Source organism: Notolabrus celidotus, chromosome 7, assembly GCF_009762535.1.
Source record: "Notolabrus celidotus isolate fNotCel1 chromosome 7, fNotCel1.pri, whole genome shotgun sequence".
NCBI classification, from domain to species: Eukaryota; Metazoa; Chordata; class Actinopteri; order Labriformes; family Labridae; genus Notolabrus; species Notolabrus celidotus.
Window position 1 is genome coordinate 36,531,002 of NC_048278.1, and position 26,111 is coordinate 36,557,112.

The 26,111-nt window shown below is 41.2% G+C and overlaps 1 protein-coding gene across 1 annotated transcript; it reads right to left on the reverse strand.

Moving 5' to 3' along the window:
- On the reverse strand, positions 1 to 25,267 carry LOC117815925 (sialoadhesin-like). The gene is made up of 12 exons (XM_034687952.1): positions 25,159 to 25,267; positions 9,455 to 9,811; positions 9,133 to 9,366; positions 8,670 to 9,005; positions 8,241 to 8,450; positions 6,480 to 6,737; positions 6,018 to 6,278; positions 4,956 to 5,216; positions 1,074 to 1,155; positions 903 to 963; positions 563 to 789; positions 1 to 468 (listed from the first exon to the last, which is right to left on the reverse strand). The coding sequence occupies exons 1-12, from the start codon at positions 25,244 to 25,246 to the stop codon at positions 405 to 407; spliced, it is 2,439 nt and encodes an 812-aa protein (XP_034543843.1). The 5' UTR covers positions 25,247 to 25,267; the 3' UTR covers positions 1 to 404.
- Positions 25,268 to 26,111: the final 844 nt, after the last annotated feature.

Here is a 26,111-nt window from a genome sequence, read left to right on the forward strand (position 1 = left end):
TGTATTTAATGTATATTTTTATTTCATATTTTGACCCATGAGCGATATGTTTTTATGAAGGCATGGAGGCAGATTTAAAGACTTATACTACAACCAGTCACCAGGAAGCTTTCAAGAGGTTTTCACTTCCATTTTGGGGAGGCGGTCTTGCTGTCTTTTTGTAATGTCAATGATTCAAACCAATGCATAGTCAGTATAGGTATCATATTGAATTTAGTCAGGCTTTTTTTTTTTTGTATTATTGGGGACAAACCAACCCCTTAAGAAAAATGCACAAAAAAGAAAACTTTACAAATGCTCAACATGTTTGTATATTTCATGCATGCTTGGATGCTGCACATGCCCATGACTGTCCTCAGGAACACAGTGTTGCAAACTCTATTAAATAATAATAATGTTTGTGTCTAATGGGGTTTGACAGTGCTGTACAAGCAGAAGGACTCCTCTCCTGCTTCTTGACTTCTTCTTCTGTTGAATGGAAAAAAGCATTAGCTAAGAATCCAGCATGTGTTTTAATATGACAGGTTGAAGTATTTTAGGGTATGAGTTGGTAGCTGCTCACCCTGGGAGTCCACTGGCAGTGTTAATTGTGACATTTGTGTATTCAGTCTCATCCTCCTCGTCCTTTTTCTGCGTTTGTCTGTGGAGCCCAGCCGGCCTGACGCTGGAGTAGAGAACATCCGCCTGGTTCTGGAAGAAGCGGATACTGGCGTGACGAAAAGCCCTTTGCTGCTCCTGGGTTCGTCTCTGTGCTGCAGACAGATTACCATACAAAGGATCCAAGGCTGGCTGAAAGAACATACAGAATACAAGCACGCTGATCTTTGAAGTGAAGCATCTTCCTCATACAGGATGGTGCCTCTAATTTTGGACGCAGGGGTAAGACTTGAATTCTTTCTCACCTTTACTCTGTTGTCAGGCGCTTCTTCAGCTTTAGACTGATGTATGGAGGACTTCGGTCTCCTGTATAAGAGAATCAGCAACTGAATTCATAAACTGATGCATTCAAGAAATAGGTGAGAGTACTTATGATGCATTCATGAACATCATTAGAGTTTAATACAGCTGCAAACCTTGTCCATAAGAAGAAAGCAAGGAATATGATAGCCAGGAGAACAGCGGTGATGGATCCTAAAGCTGCTGATATCCTTGCACCTGGAATATCACAAGTTAACAAGAGGATTAGAGGATGTTAAAGCTCAATAAATCAGCTCACCAAACATTTCCAGATGTCATGATCCTTATCATGGCAGCCCTCTCCTCTCCCTCTTTGTGTGTGTTTTGTCATTTCCCTGTCTGTTGCTCCTCCTCCTGTGTCTCTTCCCCTTGTTTGTGTCTTGTGGGTGAATGTGGGCGGGGTTTCCATTCTGCAGGCAGCACCAGGTGAAGCCACTCAATAATCAACCCTCTCCTATAAAGACTCCAGATTCTCTCCTACTCGTTGCCAGATTGTACTTCAGTTTTAAGTGGTATACTGAGTCCGTGGCTCCTCAAGCATGTTTTTGTTTTGCTTGTCTTTGTGTGTGTCAAGCTGACGTCTTTGTGTGTTTTCATCTTGATTCAGAGTTTGCCGTGCATGCTTCCCGCTCTCGTGCTGATCGCTTCCCTGTCTGCTGCTGAACCTGCCTGCCTTTGCCTGAGCTCCAGTTACCCTCTGTGGAATGACACTGGAAAGAGGGACTGCTCCGCTCGTTACCCACGGCGCCATTACCACGGAGTTCACTCTAAATAAAACACTTGTATTTTCACAATCCAGCTTGCCTGAGTTCTGCATTTGGGTCCAGTCTTAGTGACAATCATAACACCAGAGGTGTTAAGCTGTATGGAAATCCTTTCACACTCTTTTCCACTCTAAGAGACAAGTCTGGTGTCCCTCTTGTTCGGATAGATTTCCATCCTCATGTTGTCATTCAGTGGGTCGGTTTAAGACATTCTCGTTGTAACAAAGATGGCTGCATTTGATATCTAGTGTTTTAATTCTCCATAATTGTGACCGCTCACTCGCGGCCAAATTCCACCAAATCTGTGTCTGGTCTGTCACTGATTCTTCACAGCATTGGATCTTATAGGTTTCTATTCTAGTCAATGTGTTAACTTCCACTGGATCCACTCCGTTGAGTTCCGGCTCCGTATCTGATCCGGCAGGTCTGAGCCAGAAACGCAAGACTTCATTTGTTACAGGATGCCGGAGCACGACTCATCAATCGCAACAGAGCAGATGGAGCGGGACAGGAAGTCAGGTTTCACCAAAACAAAATGAAAACATCCGGTTAATTTTCAGAATAAAACACTCTGTGTTATCACCAGATCGTATTTCACTTAACTACAACAACAAACCATCATGATGAGCGGAGCCAGGCCTGGGGCCTGTTGCATGAAAGTAGGATTAAGATATCCGGGATAAATGACTGAGCCGAGTTCACCCAATCCAAAACAAGAGCGTCCAGGCTCAGTCGGTTGCACAAAGACCAAGCCAGGATGAGCAGACACGGATTCATCAAGCCAGGGGAAACCAATCCTGGCTAAGTGCGCGTACGCGGCTTCCTTAAATAGACCCCAGATATCGATCGCAGATTCACTGATTCACCATGGCAACGCGTGCGGCATACTTTTCACCGTCAGAAGCGGAGATCCTCATGGAAGCATATGAAGAGGTGAAAGATCAAATCAGAAAGAAAGGCAACACAGCATCAATAATTAAACAGCACCAAAAAGCTTGGGAAACCATTGCAGATCGCCTGAATGCGTAAGTAGTGCACATGTACACACTTACACTCTTGATAATCACTAAATTAAAATTGTTGTGGAATCGATGCAGATGTGTTTGAAATTGTGTAAATATAACTTCATCAGACTGTATAACTCTCTGATTTAATTTCCCCTTGGGAGAAATAAAGTTTCTCCTATCTTATCCTGCAAGTGTGTTTGTGTGTATATATATGTATATACTTACTTACAGGACAAGATAGAAACTTTCTTTATGTGTGTGTGTGTGTGTGTGTGTGTGTGTGTGTGTGTGTGTGTGTGTGTGTGTGTGTGTGTGTGTGTGTGTGTGTGGCTTAAACATGACTGGGCCAAAAATAACTTGGCAGCAAGTAAAAGTCAAATACAAGAACATCTTGCAGAATGGTAAGTGCCCCCCTGACTAATACTTACACAAGTGTACATTGTACCCAGAAGGTGCCTGCTCACACAAATTATGTACTGTTTTAGCCGTCAAAAAGAGAGGCCAAATACAAAGAACGGGTGGTGGGTCACCTCCCACCGCCCTCACCCCAGCCGAAGACATGGCCTTATCACAAAATAAAGGCAGGCCAGTTTTGGAGGGGATCCTTGGGGGGACAGAAACAAATGCATGTCCCTCCCAAGAGGCTAACCGCTTCATACAAGGTACCTCCTTCCATCTTTACATGTGATGTAAGCACATTCATATCTAATCCATTTGGACTATCTGACTTTGGTTTGCCTTGCAGTTTCTGGCAGCACCATCTCCTTGCTGGAGCCACCAATGCCAGATGATGATGATGATGATGATCCAGTAAGTACACTGTACGCCTGCCGTGTTCCCTGATCAGGGACCAATATAGTTGAATTACTTTAGTTAACATGCTTTAAATTTCAGTTATATATGGCCTGCAGTGGCAGAGACATATATATATTCAAATTTGAATTAATTTGACCTCTTACAATTGCACTGTATATTGTGTATACAAGCTTGTAGGGAGGCTACTGCATGTATTAATTTGTCTGTTAATTTGTTGTGTATGGATTTGGCCTGCATTTATTTCAGTGTGCAGACATTATATACAGACTGATTGTGTATGCATTATTTTGTTGTATGCTTTTGATTCCATGCTTTCTATCTTGTAGAGTCACTGTGTGGCTTCAGTTTTGAAAGGAGCTGATGGTTTACCTGCTTTTATTATCCTTATTCAATAAAGGAAGATCATGTCACTCTCTGTGTATTTATATGGGATGTGTATTTTATATATCGCGTGTGTGGAAACTAAATTATCTAATTGCAATTTGCAACATCTAAAATCATCATTTATCTACAATGATTACAAATCAATGATCACAAATGTTTAAATAATGACTGTGGGTCTAGTTGAATGTGATAACAATGTGTAGTGGACAGCAGAATAACTATTAGTTTCCATTTGTGGTGACTGCTGACTGAGATAAGGGATGAGATTAAATAGATCCTGGAACTTAGCCTGGTCTGGAGCAGGCTAGCTCCAAAGACTAAATCTCCATGGTAACTAATGTCATAGAATATCCTGCTTCCTCCTATCCTACTTTCATGCAACCGGATCACGGATAAGTTGAGCCAGGATAAGCAACATATCCCGGCTTAATCCCTTATCCTAGTTTCATGCAACAGGCCCCTGGAGTCAACAGGTCAGAGGTTTTCAGAGGACCAGAAAGACAACATGGATGAGGAGAGGAGGAGGAGGAGAATCCTTGATTCAGTAATTACTGCTGGAAAACCTCGGTCACATGACTACAGCTGTCTGGCAGTGGATCAGAGACGGACCGGACATGGATCTGGTGGAAGTCTGATGTCATGAATTCTGTGTTTGGTAGCTAGCAGCCTACTGCAATGTCACATTTTGTTGCTCTGATTGCTTGAAGCATCCAAGGGTATCTCAGTCTGTGTCTGTCGATAATGCCCCTTTAAGATCAAAACAAACTGAGCTTCCAGAGAGATTTTCATTATCAAGAAGGCCTCACATGCCAGGCCACTACCACATTTCTCAAGGTCACTGAGGATATCTTGTCCTCACACACAAGGTTAGAAGTAGTTAGGCCTCTGTTTTACTATATGTTAAGTTTGGTTAGAGAGAGTTTTAATTTGATTTAGACCAGATTGACAATGTGTGAAGGATTTCTGCAAACACTTGTAAATCTTGAAAAGCAGTATAATCTGATGAAGGTGAAAGTCTATGACTTACCTGCCAGATAAATCAGATGTAAGGTGGAGTTATGACGTCCTCTTGAGTTCTGAGCTTCACAGTAATAATTCCCATTGTGTTCAGCTCTGAGGTCAGTGATGGTGAAGACCGGTCCTACAGCTATTGGTGAGTCTTCATTCTCCTTGTACCAGGTATAAGTAGCTGCTGGGTTAGCATCACTGCTGCAGGTCAGATTCACTGAGCTGCCCTCCACTATCTCAGCAGAGGGACTCACTGACACAGAGGGAAGCTTTGGAGCATCTGGAGGAGGAAACATGCATCTGATTAAATGCTCTTGGAGATTTTTCACACTGCAGGTTTAAGAGCTCTGTGTGGATTTGTTGCTAAGTTGGGATTTTTGTATTTCTCTATTTATTTGGCTGTTTAATTTTTAATTGCTGTATTCATTAAGGACTGTCCTTGTACCTCAAATATCATGAAAAACAAAGAAAGCAGCAAGCTGTTGTAGGAAGATAAACACGGGTCCACTGATATCAGCTGTATAATTTTTCATTCAATGGATTTATTTATTTTAATTATTTTCAACATTGTAGATTAACACTGAAGACATCTAAACTATGGAATAATCTGGTTTTGACATAATCTGGATTACAACAGTCGTCAAATAGGGCTATCCATTTGATGGTCTCAAACACATTAAGAAGGCAAGTCATTCTACAAATGAACTCTTGGCAAGGCTCATGTTAATTAGAAACCATTCCAGGAGACCACTTCATGAAGCAGACTGAGAGAATACCAAGAGTGTGCAAAGCCGTCATGAAGGAAAAAGGGGGCTATTTTACAGAATCTAAAATATAAAACATATTCTGCTTTGTTTAACACTTTTTTGTTCATTAAATAATTCCATATATGTTCTTTCATAGTTTTGATGTCTTCAGTATTAATCTACAGTGTTTCAAATAATTAAAATAAATACAAACCCTTGAATGAGAAGGTGTGAAAGGAAACAAGAAGATGAAGGAAAAGGCCAAACTTTGTATGGCCTTCTGTGGAGAGATGTTAGTTTGAAATTAGGAAAGGAGCTGATGGTTTCATACTCACACTGGACATCCAGAAACAGGGAAGTGGAGTTGACTCGTCCATATTGATTCTCAGACTTGCAGGAGTAGATCCCTCTGTCTTCAGAGCTGATGGAGGAGAGATTATAAATGCTCTCTGATCCTTGCAGTAGTGTTTGGTTCCCCTTGTACCAGGTGTAGTTAGCTGCTGGGTTAGCATCACTGCTGCAGGTCAGATTCACCGAACTGCCCTCCACTATCTCAGCAGAGGGACTCACTGACAAAGTGGCAGACTCTGGCCTATCTGGAGGAGAAGTTTCAATTCAAAATATTAATAAATGAGGCATGAAGCAGCTTCTAAAACTTTGGAGGTCGTGTAATAAAGAATACTTGAATCCCCCTGAACATTCAATGGCTTCACTGATGAAACATCTACTGTAGAGAGCAGGCATGATCTGCAAAGCCTGTCCATTATTAGTAAGATGATAAACCTGATCATACTCACATCTCACATCAACAAAAACAAATCTAGATGTCCTCCTCTCCAGCTCGTTCTCAGCGGTGCAGTAATACTCTCCAGAGTCAGAGGACTGGGGGGCATCGAGGACAAGCTGTGCCTCCTTATTGAGCAGTGGTTGGTTCTTCTTGTACCAGGTGTATTTAGGTGCTGGGTTGGCTTTACTGCTACAGGTCAGCGTCACTGAAGTGTCCTTCATAATGTCACCAGTGGAACTGATGAGCAGTGAGGGAGCCGTTGGAGCATCTGGAGGGAGAAAATACAGTCAGTACATTTACACGCACAAATATTGAGCTACAGTTGGACTACTGTCTTTGTCCTAGAACACAAGCACCAGGTGGGAATCCATTTGTGGCAAAGTACATCCCCCTCTGATACAGTAGGTGGCAGTATGTCCCCTTTCAGCTGGTATCTGTTGGACCTTCTTCCAGGCGATCTTAAAGGTGACATATCAGGCTTTTTTCATCAATATATATTGGTCTAAGAGGTCCCCAAAACATGTCTTTAAAGTTTATGCTCAAAAAAACACTTTGAAATCAGATTTTGGTCTGCCTGAAAAACCCTCTTCTTCAGTCCTCATCAGAACACTCTGTTTTCTCTCTGACCACGCCCCCTCAGGAAGTGGATGTGCCTCGGCTCTCCAGCACGTTGATCTAATGTTTACATGTTGGCTGAATATACACGGCTGCTCAGAGATCACGTTACTTCAACCCTCTGAATCTGATCCAGAATCTGATCCTGACGGAGAGGCGCCTGCAGCAGGACCTTTCTGAAGGATTGGTCACAGATTCTGTGTTTCTTGTTGTTTTATTTGTCAGTATGTCGACGTGTGTCTTGGTACACAGCTACAGCTACAGCTATGAACATGTAGCTATGTGGCTATGCTAATTAGCGCTAGCACTTATCCATGACAAATAAAAATCATCCACTAGATCTTCAAATCTGCAGACGTGGGGAGTAAAACCGACCTCTGCCAGAAAGGCAGCAGGACCTTTTCTGAAGGATTGGTCACAGATTTAGTGTTTCTTGTTGTTTTATTTGTCAGTATGTCGACGTGTGTCTTGCTACACAGCTACAGCTACGACATGTAGCTATGTAGCTATGCTAACTAGCGCTAGCACTTATCCATGATAAATAAAAATCATCCACTAGATCTTCAAATCTGCAGATGTGGGGCGTAAAACCGACCTTTGTGTTTATTAAGACAGCCTACAACTAGCATGCCTCCCTCCTAAGCTCCTTGTTAGCACACATTTGTGCAGGTAATGAAAAACGGTGTAGGGGATTCAGTATTATTTTATACAGTCTATGGGCTGAACAAGCTCCGAGCTCTGACTCCGTGACAGACCGGATATTGTTGTTACGTAACAAAAACACGGAAGTCTGAAACGGCTCGTTTCACACACATTTACAGAAAGGTGGAGAAATCAGAACAGGGGCAGAATGGATTCTTTTCATTCTCGGGGGGTTTGTAGACAGGGACACATATTTCAGGTCAATTTTGCATGATATGTCACCTTAAATGCAGGCTTTCTCTTGGGCTTTATAAAGTGCCATCTTGTGAATTATGCCTGTGCACCCTTGTATGCATGCATCATGTGAATAAAACAAGGCCAGACTCAGACAAATGGTAAATTACTGCATACTATAAGTGAGGTTGTTCAAATGTTGACACTTTGAGGATTCCAGAGGGTCTTATTTCTAGGGGTTAAGGAGTCCTTGCTCCACAGCACTACTAGTATAACTCACACACTGGCATGGAGCTGTGATTCTCATAAGCGCAGGAATAAATGTCTGCTGGGTCGACGTATCCTCTGTAAGATGAAGATGTTTCTTTGATGACTTTTGTGTCATTCTTGAACCAAACAAAGGGAGAGCGTCCGCCAAGAATACAGCTGCTGTGGCAAATCAGCTTTGGACCGGAGGAGGACCAGATCACCTGCACCTGTAAGTCTGGATCTGTGAGCAGAGAAAATAGTCACAATAAATAGTCATCAAATAGAACAGTTAACTCATCAATTATCAGGTACAGAATAAAGAGAATACTGCACTTGTTTTGCATTCTGCATTTCCTAAGAGCTTAGAACCTCAGTGCTTCAGAAGACCATCCACTGCCCGAGGAGAAAAACTGTGAAATATTGTTTTTAACATTGATTCAACTCATGAGTTCATGAATACCTGTGACAGTCAGAGTTGTACCAGGTAAACTGCTCCTCCATTCAAAGCCTCTTGAAGTGAATTTAAAGCGATATTCTGCTGAGTCGCTCCTTCTCAGGTCAGAGATTCTCAGAGTGGAGTGTCCTCTCTCTGTTTCAAAGACCTGAACACGACCTGCATACTGGGCTCGGTTCTCAGGTCGCACATATCTCCAATAGGGCTTAGGACTGAACCAATATTTTGATGAGGCAGCCCCATAGCTGTTGTAAGTACAAGAGATGTCCACCGATGAGCCTTTGAATGCACAGATCCTTCTGTCAGTGTACGTCACTCGGTTGCATGATTGTCCATGGGCACCTGAAAAAATCAGATTATTCATATGGACAGGGTTGCTCATGTTAGAGACACAAAGAGGCATGGTGCTGAATATCTGAAAACAATCACAAAGGCATCATGTTGGTAGAAGTCTGTAAACTAAACTCACACACTGAAGGCGAGGGGGAGGCTTTATATCCTTTTATCGTACAAGAATAACTTGCTGCAGAATAAAAGTAATTTTCAGAATAAGAATATTTTTCCTTATCCGTTTCTTGTCCATTCTTGTACCAAACGTAGGAGTGTTGACCAGGTAGGTCACATTTGCTGGTACATTCAAGCTTCCCCTTTGTGCAGGGGTAACTGGAGCATGGTGATAAACTGATTTTCTGCACCTGGAAACCTGGATTCATAAAAAAAGAAAATATAACCAACACACAAACTGAAGTTCATAAAAAGGTTATCAACATTTCAAGCATTTTGTTTCTTACCTGTTACCGTCAAAGAGACTCCACGCTCGCCAGTGAAACTCCCGCCTGGGTGATTTGTGATTAACCTGAACTTGTACACAGCCGTGTCGCTCTCCTTCAGGTCTGTGATGTTCAGAGTGCAGCGTGTCTCATCACAACGATACTGAACTCGACCGGCGTACTCAGAGTCAGCCCTCAGATCGAAAGGCTCTCCATCCTGCAGCTTGGTAAACCAGAAAGTCCTCGCGACTGTAGTAGACAAACCATTAACCGTTGATGGGTACCTGTAGCTGCAGCTTAGCTCCACTGTTGATCCTTTGAACGCACAGATTGGATTGGTAGAGTAAGTCACTCCCCGGTCATTCTGAGCCTGTACCCCTGAAACACAGAGCACATCATAGAGGACAGTTAGACTAATAACAAAGTCCAGTTTCAGACTAGAAGACGTGAAAGTGCTTGGAGAAGGTAAGCTGCCCTAGTTTTGTATCTTTATTCAAAAATAACAAGAAATGTGGTCTTCAAAAAGTCTTTACCAAAAAGTAGGTGGTTGTCTTATACTCGGATCAATAGTATTAATAGATGGGTGTGCCTCGTGATGAATCGCTCCATTTGCTCGGTTAGTTTCTGGGCTGAGGTAAAGTCAGATGTGTGAAAGTAAAGAAAAATGTAAAATGGGGATGCGAAACTCGACCATCTGAGTGAAAAACAAAGATAGCACAAAAACCCTACAGAGAGGTTCGAGTCATTTCTATAACTTGGCTTGTGATGAATTTAAAGAAATGTTATCAGAAAACTAGGATTAAAAAAATGAGTTAAAATTGAATCAAATCAAAGGCAGTATCTAGATTTTCAGCTTTCTAACGTAAGCCAGACAAGAGCATTGTATTCAAAGCAAACAGCGGTCTACACACACAACAGAACCTCTCCTCCTTCATTTCTACTTCTTGGACTTTTCATCACAAATAACAAGGCTCACTCGTTTTCTGTTAGAGGAAACATGTTGTAGGCCGAAGATGGGGATGAACTTTCTGTTCAATGAATGATGTTGACACAAAACCTCCCAAATATGACGCAGTTTCAAATTTCAAAGCGTAAAAGTATCTGGTGTTGCAGGGTTTTAAAGTTAATTTAACAAATCGAGTCATGAATGGTTTACTAATTACATGAAATTACATAACAGTGTTTAACCTCCCTTTCTTAAATTGATTCAACGTCAAAGTCTTCTAAATTTAAATATGTTGGAATACATACCCGACAAAGAGAGAAGGAAGACGACAAATCCACCTGCTGCTGCTCGTAATCTCACAGCCGGTCTGCTCATCTCTGTCTGATAAAACATATCAGAAGATAGAAAGAGCTTGTATGAAACACTGCCGTGAAGGAATGATTGTCATCTGTTGTTTAAGACGACTGGTAGTGTCTGTCTTGACGTCCTTCCTCTTTTCATAATTAGAATGCATGAACAGATGATGGTCTGTACATCCCCAACATGAAATACAGAAATGACTACTCCTGCTGTTTGTTCAACTATGCATGAATCCCCTTATGCTGTAAAATCACATGTTGTTGCACAATGTTAGCAGAATCATTGCGACAGACCTGTAACACATTCTTGGGGGACAATTTTAGCTAAGCATTTTAATGAATGTATGATTCAATGCAGCACAAACATCTGCAAAGCTTTCATCAAATATATCAAGGAATAATACAAAAGTATTACTTATCATTTCGTAGGAGAAGTAGGACTCTTTGTTCCTTTGAAATTTCCATGTTGAACACCTTGCATGAACATACAGACTGCTCCAGGAAAGCATGATTTACAGGTTATCTTTATTCAATCAAATATTTGGTCATCTTTAAAATATACAGTAAGATAAATATGTTAACAAAACAGCACCTGAATAACTTGTTAAGGTTATACATCAGCTTCAGAGATAACAGCAGAGCAATGTATGATAAAATAACTGGAATAAAGAAAATAATTTACAGAAAATAAAATGCAGAGCACCTTAAAGCTGGGGTTGGTATTCTCGGAAAACTAGCATGAATTTGAATGTAGCATTTCCCCATGACTCCGTCTAACCCCTCCCCTCCTCCCTCAGAGCTCCTCCAAAACTACCCCCCCCGCTCACATGCACGAGCGCCACTGATTCTCGACCATATGATGGTGACTGATTCAAAACCGGTCCTCACCAAAACATTCTCATAGTGAAAGTTAAAAACACAAACAAACATGGCTGCTGTTAGTACTCACAACTGTCATGCTAGCATTATCCAGTTGTACCGGTGACACGATATCAGGAGAAAATTTATAACACCTATATAATACTGTAACAGATCTACTGTTTGTTAAACATGTTCAGTGTAGATGCTCTTAATTCCTACAGTGTTGACAGTCAGTGAAGGCATCAGGAGAGGTGTAGAGTGTGTGAGTGGGAGAGAGGAGAGACAAGAGGAGAAGTTCTTCATTCATTCAAACATTGATTGTTGTTTTGTTGGTTGGCGTGATCACGGCCAACAGTGACCGGTTATTAAAGCTCAACGTGTTCACGAATCGGCTCGTCATCCGTACAGTGTCCGGACAGACGCTACAGTACATCTACATTTCTGTAGGACTTACTGAACGTCATTAATTCTTCTGCTTGTAAGAGCCCCCGTGGTGAGAGCTTTTTAGACTCCGATCCGGACTACAGTCCTGAGCAAAGCACCTCATCGGGTCAGAGGGGACAGGCCCGAGGTGGAGCGAGAGGGGCAGTCAGTAGAGTCAGGGGAAGCAGAGGCAGGGGACGGGGACTCAGAGTGCACGCCGGGGAAATGTACGCTCTGCAGGAGGCGGGCAGAACGGCAGGACGGGATTTGAATGGTTTAAAATTTTGGGTCCCAAAAAACGGTGATTAGTTGGTGTTTTCCCAGGTTTACTCCGGCTGTAGATAGCAGCTCTTTTTCACTCTTTTTTAAGAACACATTATGTATTGATTACCATCAGGACATAAAGATCATTTAACCAGTATGACAAAAAGTGTATCTAAATCTGATTACCAACCCCAGCTTTAATACTGTATGAAAACACTAATAACACTTTATAATGGTTAACACAATACAGGTAATACAGTTTAACTAACAACTAACATTCAATATTTAAGAGAAGAGAGACACTGAAATAAAAGTTAAATCATTAACCAGGTTACAAACATCTAAAAAGCTAAAAAAGAACACTGCAACTCTAAAAAGCTGCAGTTCCTCAAATGGCCACTAGTAGTTGGCTCCAAAAGTGAGTCAATCCTCATTAACCATCATGTTAAAATGCCCACGCTAGATCTATTACTCATTTCACAAAAATAAAGACTACACTTGGGTTAATTCTGGTGTAACTCACATTTTTAGATTATAATACTGCCTTATTTTACAAGGTTGTAAAAGTTGTTTGGCAAGAAGTCAAAGGCACAGTGGTAAAAAACTGGAATATTTAGTGATATCTTGCAGTCAAATTTTAGATTGAAATGCTCCTTTGCTCACCCCAACCTGTTGTTAAAGCAATGGTGGCCTTTAAGGACAAGACGTTGCTGTGAGGCACGATAAATATGATCCTCCAAATAATTGTCAAATAATCAAAATTATCTATCAGTTAGAATTCTTCTTCTTCTGTGTTTTAAAGGTGACATATTACGCTCTTTTTCATCAATATATATTGGTCTAAGAGGTCCCCAAAACATGTCTTTGAAGTTTATGCTCAAAAAAACACTTTGAAATCAGATTTTGGTCTGCCTGAAAACCCCTCTTTTTCAGCCCTGCTCAGAACAGGCTGTTTTCTGTGTCTGTGCCTTTAAATGAGAATGAGCTCTCTGACCACGCCCCCTCAGGAAGTGGATGTGGCCTCGGCTGTTCAGCACGTTGATCTAATGTTTACATGTTGGCTGCTCACAGACCCGCGTTACTTCAACCCTCTGAATCTGATCCAGAATCTGATCCTGACGGAGAGGCGCCTGCAGCAGGACCTTTCTGAACCATTGGTCACAGATTTAGTGTTTCTTGTTGTTTTATTTGTCAGTATGTCGAACATGTAGCTATGTGGCTATGCTAACTAGCGCTAGCACTTTTCCATGAGAAATAAAAATCATCCACTGGATCTTCAAATCTGCAGACGTGGGGAGTCAAACCGACCTTTGTGTTTATTAAGACAGCCTACAACTAGCATGTCTCCCTCCTAAGCTCCTTGTTAGCACACACGTGTGCAGGGAATGAAAAACGGAGGAGGGGTTGAGTTGTATTTTATACAGTCTATGGGCTGAACAAGCTCCGCGCTCTGACTTCCTGTTACAGACCGGATGGCGTTGTGATGTATGAAAAACACTGAAAACCGAAACGGCTCGTTTCAGCACACATTTACAGAAAGGTGTAGAAATCAGAACAGGGGCAGAATGGATTCTTTTCATTTTCTGGGGTTTGTAGACAGGGACACATATTTCAGGTAGAGAACCATTAAAAAGTCCATTTTGCATGATATGTCACCTTTAAGTCCTGAGAATTGTGTCTCCTACGACACTGACGTAATAAACCTTTGATCCATGTTGTGCTCACACTCTTGGTGTTCGGACAACTGTGCTGTACAATACAGACACATCCTCCTCTGTCATTTGGGTTCTTGATCTGTGAATTTAAAGAACATGCACAAAGAACTGAAAACTAATAATAACGACACAATATCAAAACCATAATGAAAACATCCCATATAAAACAGTGAGAAAATTACACTCAGACTCACCTTGAGGAAGGCCTTTTACTCTTAAATTTGACCCTCGCGTATTCTACATTGTCCCCATCTTCCTCCTCCTCCTTCTTCATGGGTCTGTTTGGCTTAGCTGGTGAAAAGTTGGAGTAGAGGGCCTCTTCCTGGTTTTTGGAGAAGCGCACGCTGGCGTAGCAAAGTTCCTCTGTTGATTCACTTTGTGAAGCCGTGTTCAGCTGAAGAGGAGACATTGCAATACGTGGTTATTTCAACCTTGTTGTAAAAGCCAAAAAGTGAACCGGGTACACTTTGGGGTAGGAGTGGATATGATTCAAGAAGGACCTAATTCCCCTGTAAGTACAAAACACTACCAAGCACAAGCATATCGAGGGGTCTATCTCCCCCCGCTGGGACAGGGCTAAAGCCATGTTCTTTAAAGGGAACTAAGTCTCTCTCTTGGCACCTTACAATTTAAAAACCAAGAACAATTGGTTGAAACAAAAACGCTACAACAACATGACACATGTTTACAAAGTCTCAACAAACATGATCCAATCATGAAGCCCTTAATAAAACACCTGAACTGTTCTTCATTACCTCTCCATTGTTGTCCGGACTTTCTCTAGGCTGGTTGGTTTCCTTTGAGGATCTCTTTCTCCTGGATACAACAATTATTAAACAAATGAATAGAAGCTTGAATTATTAAAACTGACTGAATTCAAGCTCTGTCTTTGGATAAAAATCTGCACAAGTTAGATCTCTCACCTTATGAATAGGATGACTAAGAGGAAAATGATAACCAGGAAAATGGCAGAGATTGATCCAGCAGCGACTGATTTCATTGAACCTGAGAAACACAGGTTCTTATTAGTTGTTACTTTTGGGATTTTACATTGACAGAATCTTTGGTCCCAGCAGAGCATTGGACAGTGTTTGAATGCATCTCAACTGTTTGCAGATGATATGGTCCTTTACCAGTTGGGCACTTCCAGGGCTCAAATATCCAGGTTAGATACTTTAAGAGTCTTCAGGCACAAAGTGATAAATATAATAGAAAAACTGGGACTGATGAAGCACTAACACTATTGAGTTAAAGTGGCAGCCGGTGGGACAACCATTTAATTAGACCACAGAAGTCGATTTGCAATCAACTCTTTGGCAACTGGGCTTTCAGCAAGGTATTCTGAGATTGCAGTGTCACTAAAGCTGGCTGGTACTGTGACTGGATGGTTAAGATGATGCAGAAGTGAAAGTGTGTGAAGTTCAAAAACTTAACTTACTTGACACAACAACAAAATGTAAGGTGGAGTTCTGGCGCCCTCTTCTGTTGTCAGCCTCACAGTAATAATCCCCACTGTGTTCAGATCTAACATCATTGATGGTGAAGACTGGTCCGGATCCTTGAGGTGTACGATCATTTCCCTTGTACCAGGTGTAGTGAGCTGCTGGGTTAGCATCACTGCTACAGTTCAGAGTCACTGAACTGCCCTCCATAATCTCACCAGAAGGATCCCTTGACATAGAGGTAAGCCTTGGAGGATCTAGAGGAGAAAATGCACAAGAGTAAAACTGGAAAGGAAGGGAAAAACTAGGCTGTTGGTTTTAGTCTTGGAAAGTGGGAAGTATGGAAGTGACAGTTGAGCATAAACCATTTAAGACACCCCTCCTACTAACTCTTCAGACATTGACAATTTGCTGCCCCGATAAGTGTTACACAGGACTTCCACCAGATCCATGTCCAGTCTTTCTCCAATCCTCTGTGGTCTGGCTCCGTGCTCTCTCGTCTGTCAACTCCCACCGGTTGCGTTTTCAGAACGCAGCACGGATCTGGACCATCGGACAGCTGGAGTCATGTGACCGATGTTTCCCTGCAATAATCATTGAATCAAGGATTCTCCTCCTCCTCTCCTCATCCATGTTGTCTTCATGGTCCTCTGTCAACCTCTGACCTGTTGACTCCAGGCCTGGCTCCGCTCATCATGACTTTGGTTTGTTGTTGTAGTTCAGTGAAATACGATCTGGTGATAACACAGAGTGTTTTATTCTGAAAATTAACCGGATGTTTTCATTTTGTTTTGGTGAAACCTGACTTCCTGTCCTGCTCCATCTGCTCTGTTGAGATTGATGTGTTGTGCTCCAGCATCCTGGAAAAAATAGAAGTCTTGAGTATCTGATCCGGAGGGCTCCGACCTGCCGGATTAGAGACGCAGCCGGAACGCAACGGAGCGGATCCAGTGGAAGTTAACACATCAGATCCGGTGCCGTGATGGATAGGAGACAGACAGAACACAGATCTGGTGGAATTTGTCTGTTACAGTAATTCACTGATGCTTGAACTTACACTGGACATCTATGTGAACAGATGTGGAGTTCTTTTGGCCATAACCATTCTCAGACTTGCAGTAGTAGATCCCACTGTCCTTCAACCCGAGAGAGGTGAAAGAATGAATGCCTTCCTGTCCTTGAAGAGGTGTGTGGTCCTCCTTGTACCAGGTGTTAGTAGCTGCTGGGTTAGCAGCACTCTTACAAGTCAGACTCACTGAACTGCCCTCCACTATCTCACCAGTCACTGACACTGAGGGAAGCTTTGGACCATCTGGTTGACAGAAACAAAAAATCATGAGTCTTTGTCTTTGGATGCCTTACATTGCCAGAGTGAGCAAACTTAACTCTTAGCATGGTGCATCTCAAATTGTACCATGTGACTATTCACTCATTTTTACTCTGTGATGATTTCAATTGTGTCTAGCAAAGTTTACAAAGTACAGTTTCTTTGCAGCTGTGAAGCTCTTTCGCTCACTATCCTTAATCACTATGTGGATTTGCAGTCTTGCTAGCTACCGGTTCAGTAAGTAGCAGGATTGAAGGAGCCAATTCTGAGTTGCGTCACCCAACCTTGCTGGTCTCTTATTATCTTGATTGAGGGGCCAGCCTGCTTCACTATGCTATATATCAGCATGCCTCATGTATATAAATGGGGATGAATGGGGTTTCAGCTCTGGTGCAGTGGGTGACCGGGGCAGTTGTTATAACTAAATCTTTTTAAGTATTGCGCCATCTTCTGGGAAAATGTGGTAGCACAATAAAATACTTCTCTTTGCATTGAGAACCAGAATTGTGTCTGCATCCCTATAATGGATACTTCCCACTTTTTAGATAAACAAGTGTGAAAAGGTGTGTCTTGTACACTGAATTTTACAGTAATTGCTATTTTCCATCTGCTTCTGCTTACAATAGACATCAATAAGCACAGGTGGAGAGCTGATCAGTCCATAAAGATTCTGAGATGTGCAATAGTAGATTCCTCTGTCTTTAGGGCTGATCGAGGTGAAACGATAGAGTCCTTGTTGTCCCAAAGGTGCCGTTTGGTTATTCTTGTACAAGGTGAGTTTAGCTGCTGGGTTAGCATCACTGCTGCACTTCAGAGTCAGTGAACTGCCCTCCATGATTCCAGCAGAGGGACTCACTGACACAGAGGGAAGCTTTGGAGCATCTGGAGAGGATGTGTTAGCCGAGTGTTAGAAGTGTTGCACCTTCATGGCTGTGAAGCAGCTTTCATATTGAAGGACATAATGATAGTTTCTTGTTCCATAAACTGCATAAAGCTCTAAATCTTTTTGTAGCTGCTCCTTTAACTGAAGCTAACTGTTGATGTTGAGCACGACAGCTGCAGGAAGTAGGAATGATCAGCTATATATCTCCACAAAGACAGATTTAGAAGTTTTTGTCACTCACATTTCACATCGATGGTAAGGTGCTTGGAGGTTCTCTTTCCCAGTATGTTCTTAGCTTCACAGTGATACTGTCCAGAGTCAGAGGGCTGGATGGAGCTGAAGACAAGCTGGGCTTCTTTACCGAAAGGTTTAAGGTCTGTATTTACGTTCTTGTACCAGGTGTAGTTAGCTGCTGGGTTAGCATCACTGCTGCAGGTCAGAGTCACTGACCTGTTCTCCACTATCTCAGCAGAGGGACTCACTGACACAGAGGTCGTCTTTGGAGCATCTGGAGAAGATTTAAACATGCATTACTTCCAGAAAAGAGCATTTTATCACATGAAAAGTGTATTTTTGATTTACATGCCTCTTTGTTCCTCTGATCTGAGGAGGTTTTTCCCTCTGCTCAGTCATAAAAACGGTTGAATCTGTCAGTGTTTGTCATCATGTGTGGGGTCACTCATATTTTAACATCTGTTAAGATTTAAAAATCTTTAGACCCGGCTTCAGATATAAGAGCTCATATTTCTAAATACTCCCAGCTCTTGTATCATCATCACTGCTGCTTTAGTTAACTTGTTTTAGTTTTGATGTAATGGTTAGTTAACAAGCAGATTGATTTTATTTATCCAGCCTGCAGCCAACCTTTTTATTCACCACATTTCAGATTTATCACACACAAAGACAAGGACTGTCGTTTTTTCAAATGTCACAAATAAACATGGAAAACAAGAAACCATTGATCTCACTGTGCCTGTCTCTAAAAATAATCAGACTAAATTTACATTTAGCTCTTTTAGATCTGAAAAGGTTTTAAGGTTAGCTTGAAGTGTGCATGTAATGGGAGTGTGCAGGTGTGTTTTTTGTCTGAGGGCAGTGAAGTAAACTCACACACTGGAGGAGAGGGGAATCCTTCATGTCCTTTGAAAGCACAGGAGATTTCATCTCCAAGAGAAATCCAGCCTGTAAAAGAAGATGTCTCCTCCCCGTTAATCTTCTCTCTGTTCCTGAACCAGACGTATGAAAGACGACCTGGTGGACTGCAGCTGCTAAGACACCTCAGCTCTGCGTTGATGCCAGACTCTCCAGCTGTTATCGCCTGTACCTGTACCTGTAAAGCTGGACATGAAAACAAGAAACAATGTCATCATCTCTGCTCCAGTTTACCATCTCTGCTCCAGTTTACCTGGAACCCCTCATCCAGGTCTGCTGCCCTTCTCTGCCCGCTACGCTCAGCCTCTGAAAAGCGCCTAGTGCTTCCAGCACACAAGGCCTCAAAATCACTAGCTCGACTCTTCTCTTCTGTTGCCCCTAAATGGTGGAATGAATTGGCCAACTCCATACGATCTGCAGAGTCCCTCTCTACTTTCAAAAGACAGTTAAAGACCCAGCTCTTTAGGAAGCACTATGCACTTAGCTAGACTGTTCTCCACTGTTGTCCCCAGTGGCAGATCATGTCTTCCAGCTACGATTGACTCACACTGTCCTGCTCTACTCTGGGACTCTGTGTTCAGGTCTGGAGTGACCCAGCACTTGGTACTTTGGTCATTACATTGGTGGTGATGTTAATTGTTGATGATGATAATGGAAGGTCTTAAATGGTTTGGTTGCTTCATTGTAGATGTTCCTTACTTATTTTTGTGCACTGCCTTTACACCTGCCTTTACTACCTGCACCCAAATTGACTTGAAGCACTTTGTTACTCTTACTGATCTTGTTTCCTCTTGTCTAGATCTTTGCTTGTGTTGTTCTTGTTCTCGTATGTACGTCGCTTTGGATAAAAGCGTCTGCTAAATGACATTGTAACATTGTAACATTGTAACATCTCTGGTTTGAAATGATGGATGAAACTATTTTACGCAACAACAGATACAACCCCTATAGAGCCGTGTCTAAAACAAGCCTCTCCTCTCTCCTTATCTTTCTCAACCCTCCTTATTATAAGATGCCTCAATCACAGCAATGATTACAACGACTTCTCTGAAGCTGCTCGTAAAATTTGGTTTTCTCCATAAAGAGGAGCTTGCTCCTGCATTTGTTCTCCTGGTGGAAATAGACGCTTTGTAGACACAGGCCCTGACTGTGTGTAATTATACAACAGTAAATACACAAACTCATGATGACTGACCAAAACCAACATTTTCAGCACTTTAAATGTGTTGATGTATTCATATCAGTTTGTGTTCATGAGTACCTGTGACAGTCAGAGTTGTACCAGGTAAACTGTTCCTCCATTCAAAGTGTCCTGAAGTGAATCTGAAGCGATATTCTGCTGAGTCGCTCTCTCTCAGGTCAGAGATTCTCAGAGCAGAGCGTCCACTCTTTGTTTCAAGGACCTGAACACGACCTGCATACTGGGAGTCCACTCTCAAGTTCTCAGGTCCAGAGGGACTCTGCCAGTTTCCACTGAGTTTAGGACTGAACCAGAATTTTGATGTGATCGCTCCATAAGTGTTGTAAGTACAAGAGATGTCCACTGATGAGCCTTTGGGAGCACAGATTCTTCTGTCAGTGTACGTCACTCTGTTACACCAATCCTTAAAGGGACCTGGAAGAAGAGAAACATGATGACTGTTTTAAAGTCATGTTATTTAGGGCTCACCTTTTAAAAATCAACAAGTTGTTATAAGTCACCATCACCAGATGCTGTTCTGTTAGCAGCAGATTGAGAAGTAAACTCACAGACTGGAGGAGAGGGGGAATCATTGTGTCCTTTTAGAGCACAGGAGTAACTGTCTTCAGTGTTATATTGGTCTGAATAAGAAGAAGATGTTTCTGACTGGATTATCTCTCCATTTTTGTACCAGATGAAGGAGGGATGAGGAGGTAGAGGACAACCGCTGTGACACTTCAGATTGGCAGGCCATGAACTTGTGCTCACCAGAACCATGAGAGCTGGATATTTTGTGTCCGCTATACAAATACAAATACACACAAAACTTTAAAGCTATTGGGTTATTTTGGGATGCTGTGATATTATGAAATGTATGAATGAAAATGTTACCTGTGACAGACAAAGTAACTCCTGGATAACCAATATATCTCCAACCAGGCTGGTCTGTTAAGAGTCTGAACTTGTACACAGCTGAGTCGCTCTCTCTCAGGTCTGTGATTGTCAGAGTGCAGCGTTTCTCATAACATCTGTATGTCACACGACCTGTGTACTCAGAGTCTGTAGTCAAATCTACAGGTTCTGTATTTTCCACTTTAATGAACCAGAATGATTTCTCAGCTGAATACGTTTTTCCATATGGTGGTGCTGGGTGTGTGTAGGTGGAGCTTAGTTCCACAGTTGATCCTTTTATGGCACAGACCTTAGTAGAGGTGTAAGTCACTCCCCAGTCATCCCAACCCTGTACAACTGAAACACAGAGCACATCAGGAAACACAGTTAGAGTGAAAACAACATCAGGAGACAGACTCTCACTCAGAGGGAAGTTGCTAAAATTACTCTCTTTTTTGTGCAGCAGTCATGTCTGTAAATTTGAGGTGCAAGAATGGAAATGTAATTAAAAGACAATATCTATGACTCATTTTTTAAGCTCTTATGCAAAAATCTTTGTAGATATTTAAAGGCTAACTTGTTGTTGTTGTTCAATGATAGCTGTTGGGTACTAAATTCCATTTAAGCCAATCTCTGCGACCTCTTTTTCTTATCACAGTTTTTGGCTCCCTGCAGGAAAACAGTATACAATGATGTGGGTGCAATAACAGAGAATGTGCAGTATTTTTTTATTTCATTTTATTGTATTTTTCTTTCTTATTTGTGGTTTAAGTAAAATCTTTATGCTCAGTTATTTATCTGCTTTTTTTGTTTACTTATAATTATTTGCACAGACACAGACAGCCATCCAGGGGGGCTTCCAGGGTATCACCACAATATCCTAAACGATGATTGGGTGTTTCCTGTGTCAGAGGTAGAACTTAAATTCAATCGACTATGAGGGCTGTGCTGTGGCAGGATGCTTTGCATGTTAATGTAAAACATTTCATTTTGTTAGCACTTTAAATTGGGACTTTGAGCATGCATGTTTTCTTCAAGATTCAAGTTAAGAAGGTTTAAATGTTGCTGCTTTGTTGAGTCAACAAGTAAAAACACAGGAATAAAGCATCTTCTGGATACTTTCATGTTAGTAGTCTAAGTATGAAACGTGTGGTGAAATGATATTCATCATGTGTGCAAACATACATAATGCCACTACCTGCAAAGCATGACATCATACAGAGGGCGCAGTGCAAAAAAACCACTCATGTTGAAAACTGAGCTGCCTGGGATAAGAAGAAGTCTGTTCTGCCTGATGGGTTCTCTGTCTGTGGTGAGATGATGGTGTGTCGAGTGTGTGCAGCAGAGTGTGAATGGAAACTGTTTAGTGATGCATTGTGAAAAAACCCAGTGATGAGAGAGAGAAAGAGAGAAGTTAGGGGTGTTTATGGAAAGTTCCCCAAGTAAACTCAGACATAAGGTGAATTTAAAAAGAATCCCAACAGGGGTCCTGAAACAGCACTTTGTGTATCTTCTTTTTCATTTTGGGTGGATTGGACATGTAACCAGAACTATTGTTAGCATCTTCAAAAATAGAAATGTGCAACTTATGGCGAAGTTCACGTTTAACATTTCACTTGCAGGAAACAAGACACCCAATTGGTGTTTTTAGGCGTATAGCATTGATGGCTTTACGCAACTTTTTCAGTGTTTTGGTGTCCTAATCTAACTGTTTTGAAACTCCTTGATGCCGTCAGTTTCAAAATGAGCACGAAAAAAGATCAGTTTTAACATTTGATATATTGTCTTTGCGCCATTTTCAGTTAAATATAGTAGTTCAATGATTTGCAAATCATCAAAATCAGCTTTTATCAACATTTTACACAGCGTTCAGACTTTTTGGGACTTCCTGTGTAAAGGATGTAACCACTGAAACAGCCTTTACACATTTACATGAAGTTAACTCTGAAGGATTGAAGATTGATTAATTCACACTGTTTCATATTTATTGGTTCACAATACTTATAGTTTATAATGTTCAGGAATATGTGCGCAGAGATACTGATGACGGAGTCTGCTGAACTTTGAGTAAACACGTCAATTTACAGGAAGAGAAGTGACGCATCACAGAGCATGTCAAATATTTGTACGCAACTCAAAATGATAACTTCATTAGTCCACAAGTAAAGTCTGTAGGAGAACATTACCTTGTACAAAGAGGAGGAAGAGAACAAATCGACTCGCTGCTGCTGCTGTCGGACTCATGGCTGCTCCTCTTGTCTCTGTTCAATCAGCAAGATCATCATGAGAAATACTGTCTGTTTGTCACATCGGGGGGGTGTGGTCTTTAAAGACGCTTTTAGCTCAGAGGTTGACCAGCTACTGTCAAAAAGGTATCGAGCTGTTAGGAGCCAGCTTCCCTCCTCTTTGCATTACTATGCATGAACAAACAGATGACTGTAAATACCTGAGTTGAAAAGAAGAAGTGAGCCTCACTGTCATGCGGATTATAAAATAGCTTCACTGTCTTTTTGAAAGTTGCAGTAAGAGAGTCATTTTACAGTCTGGTAGAGCATCTGTGCCTTTTTCAGGAGGATGAACTCACCTACACGGATCCAGAGGTCAGATCCAAGTTTAAATGATGAAGAGGTCATAAATAGAGGTGAAATTTGGGGTTTTGGAGTCATAAAGAAATGTTATCAGAAAACTAAGATTAAAAAAATGAGTTGAAATTGAATTAAATCAAAGGCACTATCTACATTTTCAGCTTTATAACGTAAGCCAGACAAGAGCATTGTATTTGAAGCAAACAGCAGTCTACACACACGGCAGAAACTCTCCTCCTTCATTTCTACTTCTTGGACCTTTCATCACAAATAACAAGGCTCACTCGTTTTCTGTTAGAGGAAACACGTTGTAGGCCGAAGACGGGGATGAACTTTCAGTTCAACGAATGATGTTGACACAAAACCTCCCAAATATGATGCAGTTTCAAATTTCAAAGCATAAAAGTATCTGGTGTTGCAGGGTTTTAAAGTTAATTTAACAAATTGAGTCATGAATGGTTTACTAATTACTAGGGGTGACCCCAAATAGTCGAATATTGGACGATTCGTTCTAACCTTAGCATTAGTCGACTGCCAATCTCATAGTCGAATATTTGCATGTGAAACACGGATCATTCCATTCAAACCATGGGGGTGCTCAATGTCTATTTTTACATTATTTTCCTGTTTCCTGTAAAAATAGTGTCTCATATATCCTATTTTGACATAAATATAAACTTATTGAATGTAATTCTGAGAACAGCTCTTGAAGTGTTAAATCTCCTTAAAGTGGTAATTAAATCTCCCCTGGTAATTAAAGGTGGACTCTCCCATTTAGCAGGGAGCTGTGGAGCAGACGTACCTCAGCTGGTCTTTAAATCTTTCTACGTTCATGGCAGCTCAAAATGTCAGGAAATAAAACTTCAGTTGATCCTTAAAAATAGTGATGAAGATGAGGAGCAGCTTCATGAAGAGGGCTGTGAGATGAAGGATTACTGGACCACACAAAAACTGTACGGGGCCAAAAGAACGAGGAGGGATACCCAAAGCTGTCTGAAGCCTCAAAAACAATCCGCAGCATCCCATCCACCTCCACACCATCAGAGAGGATATTCTCAAAGACAGGATTTACAGTCAACAAAGACAGGAGCGCACTTCTGCCCGTACACACGATGGTTTTCCACACGTACAATTTGAAAAGACTCAAGCGGACAAAGACGAGATGAAAGACTGTTTTAAAAGGTTCTGTTAAGAGATTTAAAAACCCTTTAGCTGGTTCAGGTTTGATTTTGAACATTATACAAATGTTTAGCCTTAAGTTGGACAGACTACCCTCTGCAGTGCTGCTCTCTGCTGTGTGAACGCTGTTTAAATATCTCCTGATTCCTTACTCTATAGTGGAGCGTTGTTCCATGTTTAATGGATGGTGGCCTTATTTGAGTTTTCTCTCCTTCATCACCTCGTTGTTTTTGCAATATAGATTTAAAAAATCTAAGTTCTATACTTATAATATTCTGTTGTCCCTTTTACTTTAAGCTACGAGTGTCTTAATAGCAAATGGTTAAGCGTGACATTGTCATGTGGTCACCATCATGCAGACTTTGGGTCAATAAGGAAAAACAACAAACATTCCACTATTCGTCGACTATGGGCAAAATCTGATGAATCAGATTCGACTAAAAAAATCCTTAGTCGGGCACCCCTACTAATTACATGAAATTACAGTCTTCTAAATTTAAATATGTTGGAATACATACCCGACAAAGAGAGAAGGAAGACGACAAATCCACCTGCTGCTGCTCGTAATCTCACAGCCGATCTGCTCATCTCTGTCTGATAAAACATATCAGAAGATAGAAAGAGCTTGTATGAAACACTGCCGTGAAGGAATGATTGTCATCTGTTGTTTAAGACGACTCGTAGTGTCTGTCCTGACTTCCTTCCTCTTTTCATAATTAGTATGCATGAACAGATGATGGTCTGTAAATCCACAACATGAAATACAGAAATGACTCCTCCTGTAATTTGTTCAACTATGCATGAATCCCCTTATGCTGTAAAATCACATGTTGTTGCACAATGTTGGCAGAATCATGCGACAGACCTGTAACACATTCTTGGAGGACAATTTTAGCTAAGCATTTTAATGAATGTATGATTCAATGCAGCAGAAACATCTGCAAAGCTTTCATCAAATATATCAAGGAATAATACAAAAGTATTACTTATCATTTCGTAGGAGAAGTAGGACCACTGGTTCCTTTGAAATTTCCATGTTGAACACCTTGCATGAACATACAGACTGCTCCAGGAAAGCATGATTTACAGGTTATCTTTATTCAATAAAATATTTGGTCATCTTAAAAATATACAGTGAGATAAATATGTTAACAAAACAGCACCTGAATAACTTAAGGTTATACATCAGCTTCAGAGATAACAGCAGAGCAATGTATGATAAAATAACTGGCATGAAGAAAATAATTTACAGAAAATAAAATGCAGAGCACCTTAATACTGTATGAAAACACTAATAACACTTTATAATGGTTAACACAATACAGGTAATACAGTTTAACTAACAACTAACATTCAATATTTAACATTTTAAGAGAAGAGAGACACTGAAATAAAAAGTACAATCATTAACCAGGTTACAAACATCTAAAAAGCTATAAAAAGAACACTTCAACTCTAAAAAACTGCAGTT

What these genes read in the sequence shown, in the direction of transcription:
- LOC117815925 (XM_034687952.1), bottom strand. Translation starts at nt 25,246, where the DNA reads ATGTTTTATCAGACAGAGATGAGCAGATCGGCTGTGAGATTACGAGCA. An exon ending in AGTCTCTTTGACGGTAACAG is followed by an intron (nt 9,367 to 9,454) that starts GTAAGAAACAAA and finishes TTATGAATCCAG; the next exon opens with GTTTCCAGGTGCAGAAAATC. An exon ending in CCTGTTTCTGGATGTCCAGT is followed by an intron (nt 5,217 to 6,017) that starts GTGAGTATGAAA and finishes TTCCTCCTCCAG; the next exon opens with ATGCTCCAAAGCTTCCCTCT.